Raw genomic sequence first — 12,361 nt, 5'->3', positions numbered from 1 at the left:
CATGAGAGATGGATCTTCAGTACCTACAGAATAAAATTAAGTCTCCCTAAAAAATCTGGCTACTTTGCCTACTTTGCCAGATACCTCTTTCACCACAGAAAGTTCCCCTCCTTCCCTAGTGCTAATCATTCTAAACTATTTGCAGATCTCTGAATATTCTGTTATTTTTCGTGCTTTCCTGTCTGGGTGTTCATTGAGCATCCTATTCCTGGAATCACCCATTTTCCAGCTTTGGAATTCATCTTTAAGGATTCTTCTTAGTCATTGAACCTCTGATGAAACCTTTTCTGGTAGCACTTCTCTTTCAAGTGGAACTGACTGTTCCTTCTTCCCTAATATAAATTTTTATCATAGACCTGGTAACCTTTTATTGTGCTTATTTGTCTACAAGTATATATCTTTATAGTGGGACTGTGACCCTTGTGGGCATGGAGGGGGCTCATCTTAATTGTCTTAATTGCCTTTATATTCCTAGCAAAATCCCTGGCACATGGTCTGCCTCTGCCCTAAAGCAGTCTTAGGAAAGCTGCGCATACTATACATTTCACTGACCAGATTGTTCTTAAAGCTGAGAAAAGTGATCTATGTTCTTGTCCATTCAGTTTTCTGTGCCTCCTTATATGCCATGCATACCCTATTGGAAGATAAGAACTTGCACATTTAGTCTGTTTAGTTAAAAAATACTTTTTTAGTCCTCTTACGTTAAAGGAAATGAAACCCAAGATAGCCTAAGACTAATGTAAGATCTATGGATTTAGCATTTCAGTATCTTCTGCTTACTTGTCGATTCTGAATACAGCGTTAAGTAAGTGCTGCTGATACATAATTATCGGATAGGTTCCATGGTGATGGCTACTTTGTGAAAAGTGCCAAAATATTAGCTTTCTTTATCAACCATTAATATCCCTTTTTTCCTAGCCTTCTTTGAATCCAGAAGCTGGCAAACAGAATCAGCCATGCAGACCTATTGGGACCCCTTCTGGAGTGTGGGGTAGGTAGATTTTGCCATTTTAAAGGCGCAACTTTACATTTTTCTTAGCATGGAGAGGAGCAAAAATTCTTTATCTCTTTTTTGTTTGTTTCTTTCTCTTTTTTTCTCATCTCATCCATTTGCACATGGTAACTAACACTTATTATCTCTTACTGTGCCCACCCAAAATAGCATTGAAATGTAATGGTCTTGGAGTCATGATACAGATAATTGAGAGCCTGTAAAGCCCTAAATTTGAAAACAGATTTTAAGCAGAGGGAGAATTATCTAAAGCTTATGAGAAGTAATGTTTAATTAACATCGCTAATTCATTTATAACAACTAAAGTGAATTTTTTGTGTTATAATTGTTTCCTAAATATTTGGCAGGCAAATATAGTGGTATTTTCTAAGCATTCTTTCATATTAGTAGATAGTCTTCTAAAGTGTTGTCTGAAAAGGCTGTATAATACCACATTCTATGGACAGTTTTGTTATGGTTAGTTTTGTTAGACAATTAGGTTCCAGTTGTTGAGGGTTTTTTTTTGTTTGTTTAAGGGGATTGAGGGGTAGGTTTGGCAGTTAATCCATGTGGCTTGTTGTAGAGAGCAAGGTGAAAACAAATACATACGATTATGTGTAAATGTTGAGGATAACTAGGCTTATAAAAAATGAAGAGACAAATCAGTGTATTTCATACCAAACCTGATCTGTAGTTTTGGAATCGTTGGCATTTACAAATGAGACTCTCCTCATCCCTACCTTAGACCTATTTAGACCTGTTTAGTAGTTAGGCATTTTATTGGGATGGCTTTAGTATATCTGAATACTGGTTTTGGATCTTGAATTATAGGATTAAAGGCGCTTATTGTGCCGTTTCCCCTTTGTTAATAGTGTAAAGGTTTGCTCCACTTTGCCTCATCAGAAGGTCCCAGGGTAGCCGCCTTTCCCCCGATTTCAGCATTTCTCTCCATTCCCATGCTGACAGGAACTGCCACACTTGGATATATTCTTGTTTGGTGTATGCCTGAGTGATCACACAAGACAAGTTATGCCCCTGAAGGACTACTAACACCTTTGGTTGTTACGGTTGATTTATGAATTTAGCTTCATATGCTGCCTTTTTCCAGCAATCCCCAAGTAGTGTCATTTTTGAGAATATCTGTTAAGTGCAAACCAGGAAATGTTTGTCCCTCAGTTTCAGCAGTTCTTTGTTGAAAGTGAGGACTTCATATATACTGTGCTTAACCATTATTTGACATTCTTTTGTCTCTTCACTATTGTATTTCACAGAAAACCCACCTAGTGCCAAGCAACCCTCCAAAATGCTAGTCATCAAAAAAGTTTCCAAAGAAGATCCTTCTGCTGCCTTCTCTGCTGCATTCACCTCACCAGGATCTCACCATGCAAATGGGAACAAATCATCAACCATGGTTCCAAGTGTCTATAAGAACCTGGTTCCTAAGCCTGCACCACCTCCTTCAAAGGTATGATTTGGAATCAGTGTAAGAACCCTATATAGCAGAGGTTTGGGAATAAATCAGGGAAAAAATTAGTAAATTTATTTTTTCCCATTGAATCATTCATCAGATACTCATTCAGTACCTAATAAATGTATAGTATTTTACTCTGTCTCCAAACTCTACTACTTCTAACTGGATTTTTTTTTTTTTTTTTTTAAATTTTATTTATTTGACATTTGACAGACAGAGATCACAAGTAGGCAGAGAGACGGGCAAAGAGAGAGGAGGAAGCAGGCTCCCCGCTGAGCAGACAGCCCGATGCGGGGCTCGATCCCAGGACTCCGGGATAACGACCTGAGCTGAAGGCAGAGGCTTTAACCCACTGAGCCACCCAGGCGCCCCCTAACTGGATTTTTAGTAGGCTTCTCATACTGTTCACTTCATCTCATAAACCTTCTTCTGATTTGCTGTTCAATAGCATCAATATCCATCTGATCACTTGGCTGATTATCAGATTGGCTTCTTCTTTCCTACTACTCTTCATTACTCATTCTTGTGTACCAAGCAATTAAAATTCCCTGTCACTTATTCCCTCTCTGATGTCCTATGCCCTTGCCACCTCCCATATACTATTGTAGTGCACACTTCTGTTTTCTCATCTCTCTATATTCATCTTGCACAAAACTGTCAGAATGATCATCCTAAAACAGTTTGAGTATATGACATCCTTTCCTCAGTCACTTCGACAGTCCCAAACCATCTATAGCAGGGTTTGGTAAACTTCTATAAAGAGTCAGATAATAAGTAATTTAGGCTTTGCTGGTCACCTGTGACATGCAGTCTTTGTTACATTTACCTTTCTTTTCTTTTCCTTCTTTCTTTCTGTTTCTTGTTTGTTTTACAATGCCTAAAAAGTGTAAACATTATATTAATAGCTCATGGGCCATAAAGAAACAGGCCTCTGGCCCATGGGTGTTCCTTACCAACCCCAGTCTTAAAATGCAGTGTCCGAACTCCTTAGCAGTGGCATGTATAATTCTTTATAGCCTAAGCCTAATCCATCTTTTATATTTCACTACCCCTTCTTTCTCTTACCTGGAAAATTATTCATCCTTAAATTCATGTCATCTGCTGTGGCAATCTTTTTTTTTTTTTTTTTTTTAAGATTTTATTTATTTATTTGACAGAGAGATCACAAACAGGCAGAGAGAGAGGGGGAAGCAGGCTCCATGCCGAGCAGAGAGTCCAGTGCAGGGCTTTGATCCCAGGACCCCGAGACCATGATCTGAGCCGAAGGCAGAGGCCCAACCCACTGGGCCACCCAGGTGCCCCTGGGAATCCTTTTCTATCACACATATCTAAAGATCTCATTAATCTTTATATCTGATTGAATAGCATTCTGTCTTTTATCACAATATCTATAACACTTAATTACATCACTTTATTTCCTCACAAAAGCACATAATAATTGCTTTAATGAATTCTAGCCTGACTTCATTATTGAGAGGGAAACCAGTGAGCATTTGTTCATTTTCCTTTATGTGTAAGCACTGTGTTTGATGGTTCTGAGCAATACAGAGAAGTACAACACTGGTCGTGACTATCCATGAGCTGAAAGTCTAATTGGGATAATAAGATAAAACAATATGAACGGTCATGTGATATGTATGAAATAAAATAGTAACAGATGCTGATAACAAATTTTAAACAGACTTGGAATAACTAAATGAATTAAATACTAGTGTTAAATTCAGAGGAGCAAGATCAGTTCAGATTATGACCATCAAGGAAAATTTTGCTCAAAACTTATAATTTGAATTAATCTTTGAAGGATGGGCCAGATTTGGATAGGCAGAAAAAGGTCTAGAGGGTTTTGCACATCATAAGAGAAGTAGTGGTTAAATACAAGTTCTGAAACCAGAAGACACTACAGTAGTTGAGGGATAACAAATGATTATAAATACTCCTGGGAGCACTAGGAAAATAACCAGACTAGGGGTCCTTATCCTAGTAGTAATGAATGAAGCTTTCAGGGTAGGTAACATCTCTAAGGAAAAAGAGTAGAAGAGTAAAGAATGAGAAAATAAAACTTAGAGGAATATTTAATAATTTGTAAATATTAGAAAAATAACAATATGGTCAGTAAGACTAAGAAACTATAATTCAGACATCAAAAAAATAATATACTATCACAAAAATCTGGTTAGATGACTTTAAGTTAGAAACTGGGGTTGTCAACACTTGACAGTTGCTGCTGACAAGTTGAGGAAAATAAAAAGGGGTTTTGACTTTAGCAATTGGAAAGGTTTAGGTCACCTTTGAGTTGAGGTTTAGGAGAGTAGTGTAAGATTTCAGGGCCTCTGGAATTAATGTGGGTATAAGTAGAGGTAGTGGCAACTTTGAGACTTGATAGTAAAAGGAAATAGAATATAGGTGGTGGTAAAGTTAAGTGAAAGGATGAAGAAAATCTGTAGGAAAAAGCCCTTGGAATATACTTGAAAGAGGTCATTAAAGAATCATGTTCTAGGGGTACCTGGATGGCTCAGTCATTAGGCGTCTGCCTTCAGCTCAGGTCATTATCCCTGAGTCCTGGGATCGAGCCCCACGTGGGTCTCCCTGCTCAGCAGGAAGCCTGCTTCTCCCTCACCCACTTGCCCTGCTTGTGTTCCTGCTCTCACTCTCTCTCTCTCTGTCAAATAAATAAAATTTTTATTTAAAAAAAAGAATCAGGGGCACCTGGGTGGCTCAGTGGGTTAAAGCCTCTGCATTTGGCTCAGGTCATCATCTCAGGGTCCTGGGATCAAGCCCCGCATTGGACTCTGCTTGGCGGGGAGTCTGTTTCCCCTTCTCTTTCTGCCTGCCTCTCTGCCTATCTGTCAAGTAAATAAATAAAAAATCTTTAAAAAAAAAAATTAAAAGAAGAATCATGGTCTAGGAAGAAATGAGTAGAAATAAAACTGATTGGCAAGTGGAATTCTCTTTGAAAGGGTTGAAGATACTCGTTTGTCTGATGTAGAAGGGAAAGAATGTGAGTTTAAGTTAGGAGAGCAACTACTACGTAGGAAACAGTATAGCGTGGAAATTAACATCAGGGCTTTGGAGTAGATAGAGGTCACTTTGCACCTTCTTTGTGATATGACCATGGGCAAGTTTCTTAAGTTTTCAGTCTCAGTTTTATCATCTATAAAATGGGGTAGTAGTACCTATCTTTTAAGGTTTTTGTGAGATGTAAATGAGGTTTTGTTAGGTATTTAAAACTGTCATATAGTAAGTGCTAACAAATTATAGCTATTATTATCAACACACTTTGTTTGTTCCATTCCTTAAGAGGTTTTATAAGTGTTACTTCATTTGAAATGTCTGCAAGCCTTCTATTAAAATATATAGAGAGAGTACAAAAATGAGTTAAAACAGTATCATATCCTCTAACACTTAAGAAAGCTTTTGAGTGTGAAAAAATGGCAAGGACAAAAGTCAGGACACAGAGCTTCAGATTAGTTTAGCTGTGTTGTATAGGACTATCATAAGTCAAGGATAGAATGAAAATCAGATAACGAAGCTAAAGGCTATTAATGTCCTTGCAGAAGGTCATGAAGCCTGAACAGGGGTGATGAAAGTGGGCAGAGATGGGAGGTGGCACACAGTGGGAAGGAAATAGGACACTGTCCATTCTTCTCTGGAAAACCAGGATAACTACAGAGCCATTCATTGGAGTTAAGAGAGAGATCAGTTTTCAGGAAAAGTTGATGAGAGGTTCTGGGTGTGTGAAATGTGAGGTGTATTAGAGGAGGGAAGAGGTGAGATGACTGGGAAGCAGACGTGGATTTACCCAGTCATTTTCTCTAGGCATTCAGTGGTTACTACACATTGAGGATCTGTGTACTAAAAACTGTGTCACTAGAGGCATAAAATAATCTTAAAGAGTTTGTTATCTAGTAAAGAGACAGATATAAAAAATAAATGTTCTCTGCCTAGAGAGGGTCTTCAGACTCTTCATAGATAAGGTCATATTTGAACTGGGTTTTGAAGTGGAAAAGGAAAGAATGGCCATTTGTTTGTATCTTTCTATGTTCCAAGACCTTCGTTAGGCCTTTTACATGTATTCTATAACATTTACTCCTCTAATCCTAGGATGCAGAAAATTATGTAATATAAGGTTCCATAGCTAGTGAAGTGATGGAGTCAGGACTCTTAAACCAGGCTTGTCTGACTTCAGTCCAGGGCTCTTTCGGGTGCTTCAAATTGCCTCCCATCCTGAAGGACTAAAAAGGAGGGAGGAAGTTGAGAATTCAGGTTTTAGAGTCAGACTTCTTGCCACTCTTTAAGGCTGTGATTTTCAGCAAGTTATTTGATTTTGCTAAACTTGTTTCCTTAAAAATAAACTGGAGCTAATTATATCTGTCACTTAATTGTGGTAAAAAAATAAAAGTTTTTAAAGCACTTGGAATATAATATTGGCACATCCTAAGTAGTCAGTAAATAGTTTAAAAACAATAGGAGGGGCAACTCAGTTAGATGAGCATCTGCCTTTGGCTCCAGTCGTGGTCTTGGTCCTGGGATCGATTCCCGTGTCAGGCTCCCTGCTCTGTGGGGAATCTGTTTCTCTCTCTCCCTCTGCCCTTTCTCCACGTATGTTCTCCCTCCCTCTCTCTCAAATAAATAAATTTTAAAATCTTAAAATAAATAAATAAATAATAAAAACAGTAAGAGTACAGGGTGCCTGACTGGCTCAGTCCACGGTGCATGTGACTCTTGATTTTGGGGTCGTGAGTTTGAGCCACATGGCATAGGGATTACTTAAAAAAAAAAAGGAGTTTTTTAGGGAGCAAGTAGATGGGGCTTTCCAGCAGAGGAACCCTTGTTACCTAAAAAAGAAAGAAAGGTAAAATGTGCCATGTTTGGGAAAAGACAAATGCTTAAATATGGCTGGTAGTTGGGAATTGGTTGCAGGGGCGGGGGGGCGGGGAGTATTAGTTAAGACAGTCCAGTCATGGAGGTTTTTCTTTTTTTCTTTCAAGATTTTATTTATTAATTTGAGAGAGAGCAGTGAGAGTGAGAGAGCACAAGCAGTGGGGGATGGGAGGAGTGGTCCTCCCCCACACTGGCCTTGGCCCTCTCACCATCTATAGAAAATGATGAAAGAAACCACTTACTATGATGTTTTGGGGGTCAAACCCAGTGCCACCCAGGACAAATTGAAAAAGCCTTTTAGGAAACTGGCCTTGAAGTACCACCCTGATAACAATCCAAATGAAGGAGAGATGTTTAAAGAGATTTCTCAAGCTTACAAAGTAGTCTCTGATGCAAAGAAAAGGGAATTATATGACAAAGGAGGTGAACAGGCAGTTAAAGAAGGTGGAGCTGGTGGTGGTTTGGGGTCCCCCATAGACCTCTTTGATAGGTTTTTTGGAGGAAGAGGAAGGATGCCGAGAGAAAGGAAAGGTAAAAATGTGCATCAGCACTCAGTAACCTTAGAAGATATATATTAAATAACGGTGCAACAAGAGAGCTAGCTCTGCAAAAGGAAGTGATTTGCGATAAATGTGAAGGCTGAGGTGGTAAGAAAGGAGCAGTCGAATGTCCCAATTGCCAAGGTACTGGAATGCAAATTAGAATTCATCAGATAGGACCTGGAATGGTTCACCAAATTCAGTGTGTGTGCGTGGAGTGCCAGGGTCATGGGGAATGTATCAGTCCTAAAGATAGATCTAAAAGCTGCAATGGAAGGAAGATAGTTTGAGAGAAGATTCTAGAAGATAATATTGACAAAGGCATGAAAGATGGCCAGAAGATACATTCCATGGTGAAGGAGACCAAGAACCAGGACTGGAACCAGGAGATAATACCCTTGTTTTAGATCAGAAGGACCATGCTATTTTTACTTGGTGAGGAGAGGACCTTTTCATGTGTGGACATACAGCTGGTTGAAGCACTGTGTGGCTTTCAAAAGCCAGTATCTACTCTTGACAACCAAACCATTGTCATCACCTCTTATTCAGGTCAAATTGTGAAGCATGGAGATATCAAGTGTGTGCTAAAGGAAGGCCTGCCAATTTATCATAGACCATATGAGAAGGGTCACCTAATCATCGAATTTAAAGTGAACTTCCCTGAGAATGGGTAATAGCAATCTCTCATTCTCCAGAAACAGGTGGTTTTTTTTTTGTTTTGTTTTGTTTTTAATAGCTGGCCTTGGAATATAATACAACAAGATATTTGGTTATTTATTGAAAGAGCTATTTTATTAAAATAAGGATAGAGATGACTGGGCGCCTGGGTGGCTCAGTGGGTTAAAGCCTCTGCCTTCAGCTCAGGTCATGATCCTAGGGTCCTGGGATTGAGCCCCACATTGGGCTCTCTGCTCAGCAGGGAGCCTGCTTCCTCCTCTCTCTCCGCCTGCTACTCTGCCTACTTGTGATCTCTGTCAAATAAATAAAATCTTAAAAAAAAAAAAAAGTTGGCCTAATAATTATACCTGATTGGGTTAAGAATGAAAACAGTATGACAATCACCTGGTAAACCCCAATTATATTAATTCCCTTCCTGAAGCTTATAGTATCCTCTTTAATACACCAAAGAAGGGGCGACTGGATGGCTCAGTGGGTTAAAGCCTCTGACTTCGGCTCAGGTCATGATCCCAGGGTCCTGGGATCCAGCTTCGCATCAGGCTCTCTGCTCAGCGGGGAGCCTGCTTCCCTCTCTGCCTCTCTGCCTGCTTGTGATCTCTGCCTGTAAAATAAATAAATAAAATATTTAAAAAAAAAAAATACAACAAAGAATTTCTTTTCACTCAGATCCTTCTGTTGTCTTGGCAGTTTCTCAGTTTTAGTTGTTTCATTCTGGAAAAATGGACATTTTTCACTTGCTTCAGCCTCACTCCATTGATGTGCTTTATCTTTCCTGTTCTCAGATAATGTGATTGACTCAGAGAGTGGGGCATGCCTGGGTAGCACAGTCGATTAACCATCCAGCTCTTGGTTTCGGCTCAGGTTGTGATCTCAGGGTCATGGGATCGAGCCCTGAATCAGGCTCCATGCTGAGTAGAGTCTGCTTGAGATTCTCTCTCCCTTTCCCTCTACCCCTCCTCCCACTTCGGCTGCGTGTGCTCATTCTCTCAGTCTGTCTTCCAAATAAATAAATTAAATCTTTAAAAAAAAAAAAAAATTCCAGTCATACTACAGTGCCCAGTCATAATTGGGATTAAGGCCAGAGTGACAGAATGGGCCTAGACTCCACAAAGCCAAGCAAAGAAGGGACCAAACCAGAACTGTCTAGCCATTTATATTGCCCACCCTGGCCTAGAAGTAGCTTCCTGTCCTTGAAGTTCTTGGAAAATAGCCTTTTTTTTTTTTCTTTAAAGAATCAGGATTACATCTGTGGTTAACAAATATGCCATAAAAAAGGAGCATTTTAGGGTCCAGTAAGTTTGGGAAATGCTGCCTCTCAAATTCACATGTGTTCACATTCACAAATACTGTAAATATATAGTAAAGAAACCTATTGGAATTTACTCACCTCAGCATGTCCCACACTTAGCTGAACTAGAGCTCTCTTTTTGAGAATTCCTGTTAATATCCCATGACACTTCTGGTTCCCGTCTGCTTTTTTCCTTCCAAGTGCCTAACCTCAGGAGGAGGTTGCATACCTCCCAGACACGTTAAGATGGGTAAGCTCTAGGAACTCTTGTTACCACATAACATTTTATTCTTTGCTTTATGTGATCTTCAGGCTGAGTTTCTGTGTCCATACTTGTGCTGACTGATTTGTTCTTTCTTCCCATGTAGCCCAGTGCATGGAAAGCTAACAGAATGGAACACAAATCAGGATCCCTTTCCTCTAGCCGGGAGTCTGCTTTTTCCAGTCCGATCTCTGTCACCAAACCCGTAGTACTGGCTGGTGGCACAGTTTTAAGCTCTCCTAAAGAGGTGAGTGAAGATAAGGCCAAGTAGCCTTTTCTAAAATTGTCATTTCCCGTTCACTCAGGTACATGGTGTGACATGTAAAGCTCTAATTCCATTTCCTTTGTAGCTGTGTTTAGCTCAGTCATTTCTTTTTTCTTTTCTTTTTTTTTAAGATTTTATTTATTTATTTGACAGAGATCACAAGTAGGCAGAGAGGCAGGCCGAGAGAGAAGGGGAAGCAGGCTCCCGCTGAGCAGAGAGCCCGATGTGGGGCTTGATCCCAGGACCCCAAGATCATGACCCAAGCTGAAGGCAGAGGCCTAACCCACTGAGCCACCCAGGTGCCCCAAGTTCAGTCATTTTCTTTACTGGTGATTCCCATTTGCCTCTGAAGATGGGCTGTAGCAGAGTGGATTAGTTGCTCTGTGGTAGACTGGGGTCAGCCTGTGGTAGACTGGCATGAAAGATCAAAGAGGTGCTCTAGGAGCCATACAGTCTCCTGCAGGAGCCCTGCAAATCTGTGGGCATCTGGGTGGCTCAGATGGTTAAGCATGCACCTTGGGCTCAGGCTGTGCTCCCAGGGTCCTGGGATCAAGCCCCACATGGGGCTTCCTGCTCAGCGGGGAGCCTGCTTCTCCCTCTCCCTCTGCTCTTCCCTCCTGCTCATTCTCTCTCTGTCTCTCTCAAATAAATAAAACCTTTAGGGGGGAAAAAATGCAAAGCTGAAGTCTGTTTTTTAAATGAAAAGGAGAGTTTATTTTTGGTAAAAGAGTGATAATTAGGCTTCCAAATTCTAGAGATCAGTACCATGTAGAAGTGGCCCAGAGAGTCCCAGTTCTTGCTGTTTGCTGTCAGGAGCAATCTATTTGTGGTATTTGCCTAGAGTCCCTCCAGCACTACTCCTCCGATTGAGATCAGCTCCTCTCGCCTGACCAAGCTCACCCGCCGAACTACCGACAGGAAGAGTGAGTTCCTGAAGACTCTAAAGGACGACCGGAATGGAGACTTCTCAGAGAACAGAGACTGTGACAAGCTGGAGGATGTAAGAGCATAAGGTTTTTCTGGGGCAACATAAAGGGTTTTCCTGAGTTGCATATGTACTTTTTTTTTAAAGCCTGTAATTGGGGGCACCTGGGTGGCTCAGTTACTAAGCATCTGCCCTTGGCTCAGGTCATGATCCCAGGGTCCTGGGATCATGCCCCACATCGGGCTCCCTGCTTAGTGAGGAGTCTGCTTCTCCCTCTCCCACTCCCCCTCCCTCTCCCACTCCCCCTGCTTGTGTTCCCTCTTGCTGTTTCTCTTTCTCTCTGTGTCAAATAAAATCTTCAAAAAAAAAAAAATTTAAAAATGTCCCTCCTTAAAATGCTTTCTTAAAAGCCACACCCTGTAATTTCCAGGAGTCCCAACATTGGCCAGCTGTCAAGTGGCAACTCCTAGCTACAAGGGACTCTAGAAAGGGGAACTTTCTAAAGCTGAGCCCAGTAGTTCTTGAGTCCAAATTGTGAAGAAGACAAGAGCACTGATACCGAATCCGTATCCAGTAGCACCTACCACCGTTGACAGCCTGAAGTTAGGCTCCTAAGCAGGTGGTGTGCTTGAGAAGCCCTAGGACAGTGAGCAAGGCCTCATTTTTGAATGGGGACTACCTGTGCGCTGAAGTTCCCTGGAGAGCACGTCACTCAGTTCTGACTCTTTAATCTTGCAGATTGTTTATCTTGCCACAAAGGGTCATTGAACCAAGTGTGTCCTTTCCTTCTTTCAGTTGGAGGACAACAGCACACCTGAACCAAAGGAAAACGGAGAGGAAGGCTGTCATCAGAATGGTCTTACTCTCCCTACAGAGGAGGAAGGGGAGGTCCTCTCACACTCTCTGGAAGCAGAGCATCGGTAAGTGAAGATCAGATCACGGGGCATGCTGTGTATGGTCTGTAAGGAGCTTGAACATCCTTAAGACGTCTCAGGTGGAGTCTGACCCTCAGAAGTGTTCTTGAGCACCATAACCTGCCCTCTCTTTATGCCCCAGCTTGC

The 12,361-nt window shown here is 41.0% G+C and overlaps 1 protein-coding gene and 1 pseudogene across 2 annotated transcripts in view; both read left to right on the top strand.

Annotated features, from left to right (window-relative positions):
* LOC111142965 (GC-rich promoter binding protein 1 like 1) overlaps nt 1-12,361 on the top strand; it is a 61,149-nt gene that overhangs the window by 44,885 nt on the left and 3,903 nt on the right. For both annotated transcript variants that reach the window (XM_022496321.1, XM_022496320.1), the window contains exons 6-10: nt 919-991; nt 2,263-2,456; nt 10,217-10,357; nt 11,217-11,375; nt 12,096-12,220. In XM_022496321.1, coding sequence (XP_022352029.1) covers nt 919-991; nt 2,263-2,456; nt 10,217-10,357; nt 11,217-11,375; nt 12,096-12,220 — 692 coding nt within the window. The remainder of the gene's footprint in view (nt 1-918; nt 992-2,262; nt 2,457-10,216; nt 10,358-11,216; nt 11,376-12,095; nt 12,221-12,361) is intronic.
* Nucleotides 7,964-8,556, top strand: LOC111143620 (annotated as a pseudogene).

Source organism: Enhydra lutris, unplaced genomic scaffold, assembly GCF_002288905.1.
Source record: "Enhydra lutris kenyoni isolate GAN:26980312 unplaced genomic scaffold, ASM228890v2 scaffoldscaffold9, whole genome shotgun sequence".
NCBI lineage: Eukaryota > Metazoa > Chordata > Mammalia > Carnivora > Mustelidae > Enhydra > Enhydra lutris.
Note: the sequence above shows the minus strand (reverse complement) of the source record. Positions and strands in the feature narration are given on the sequence as shown.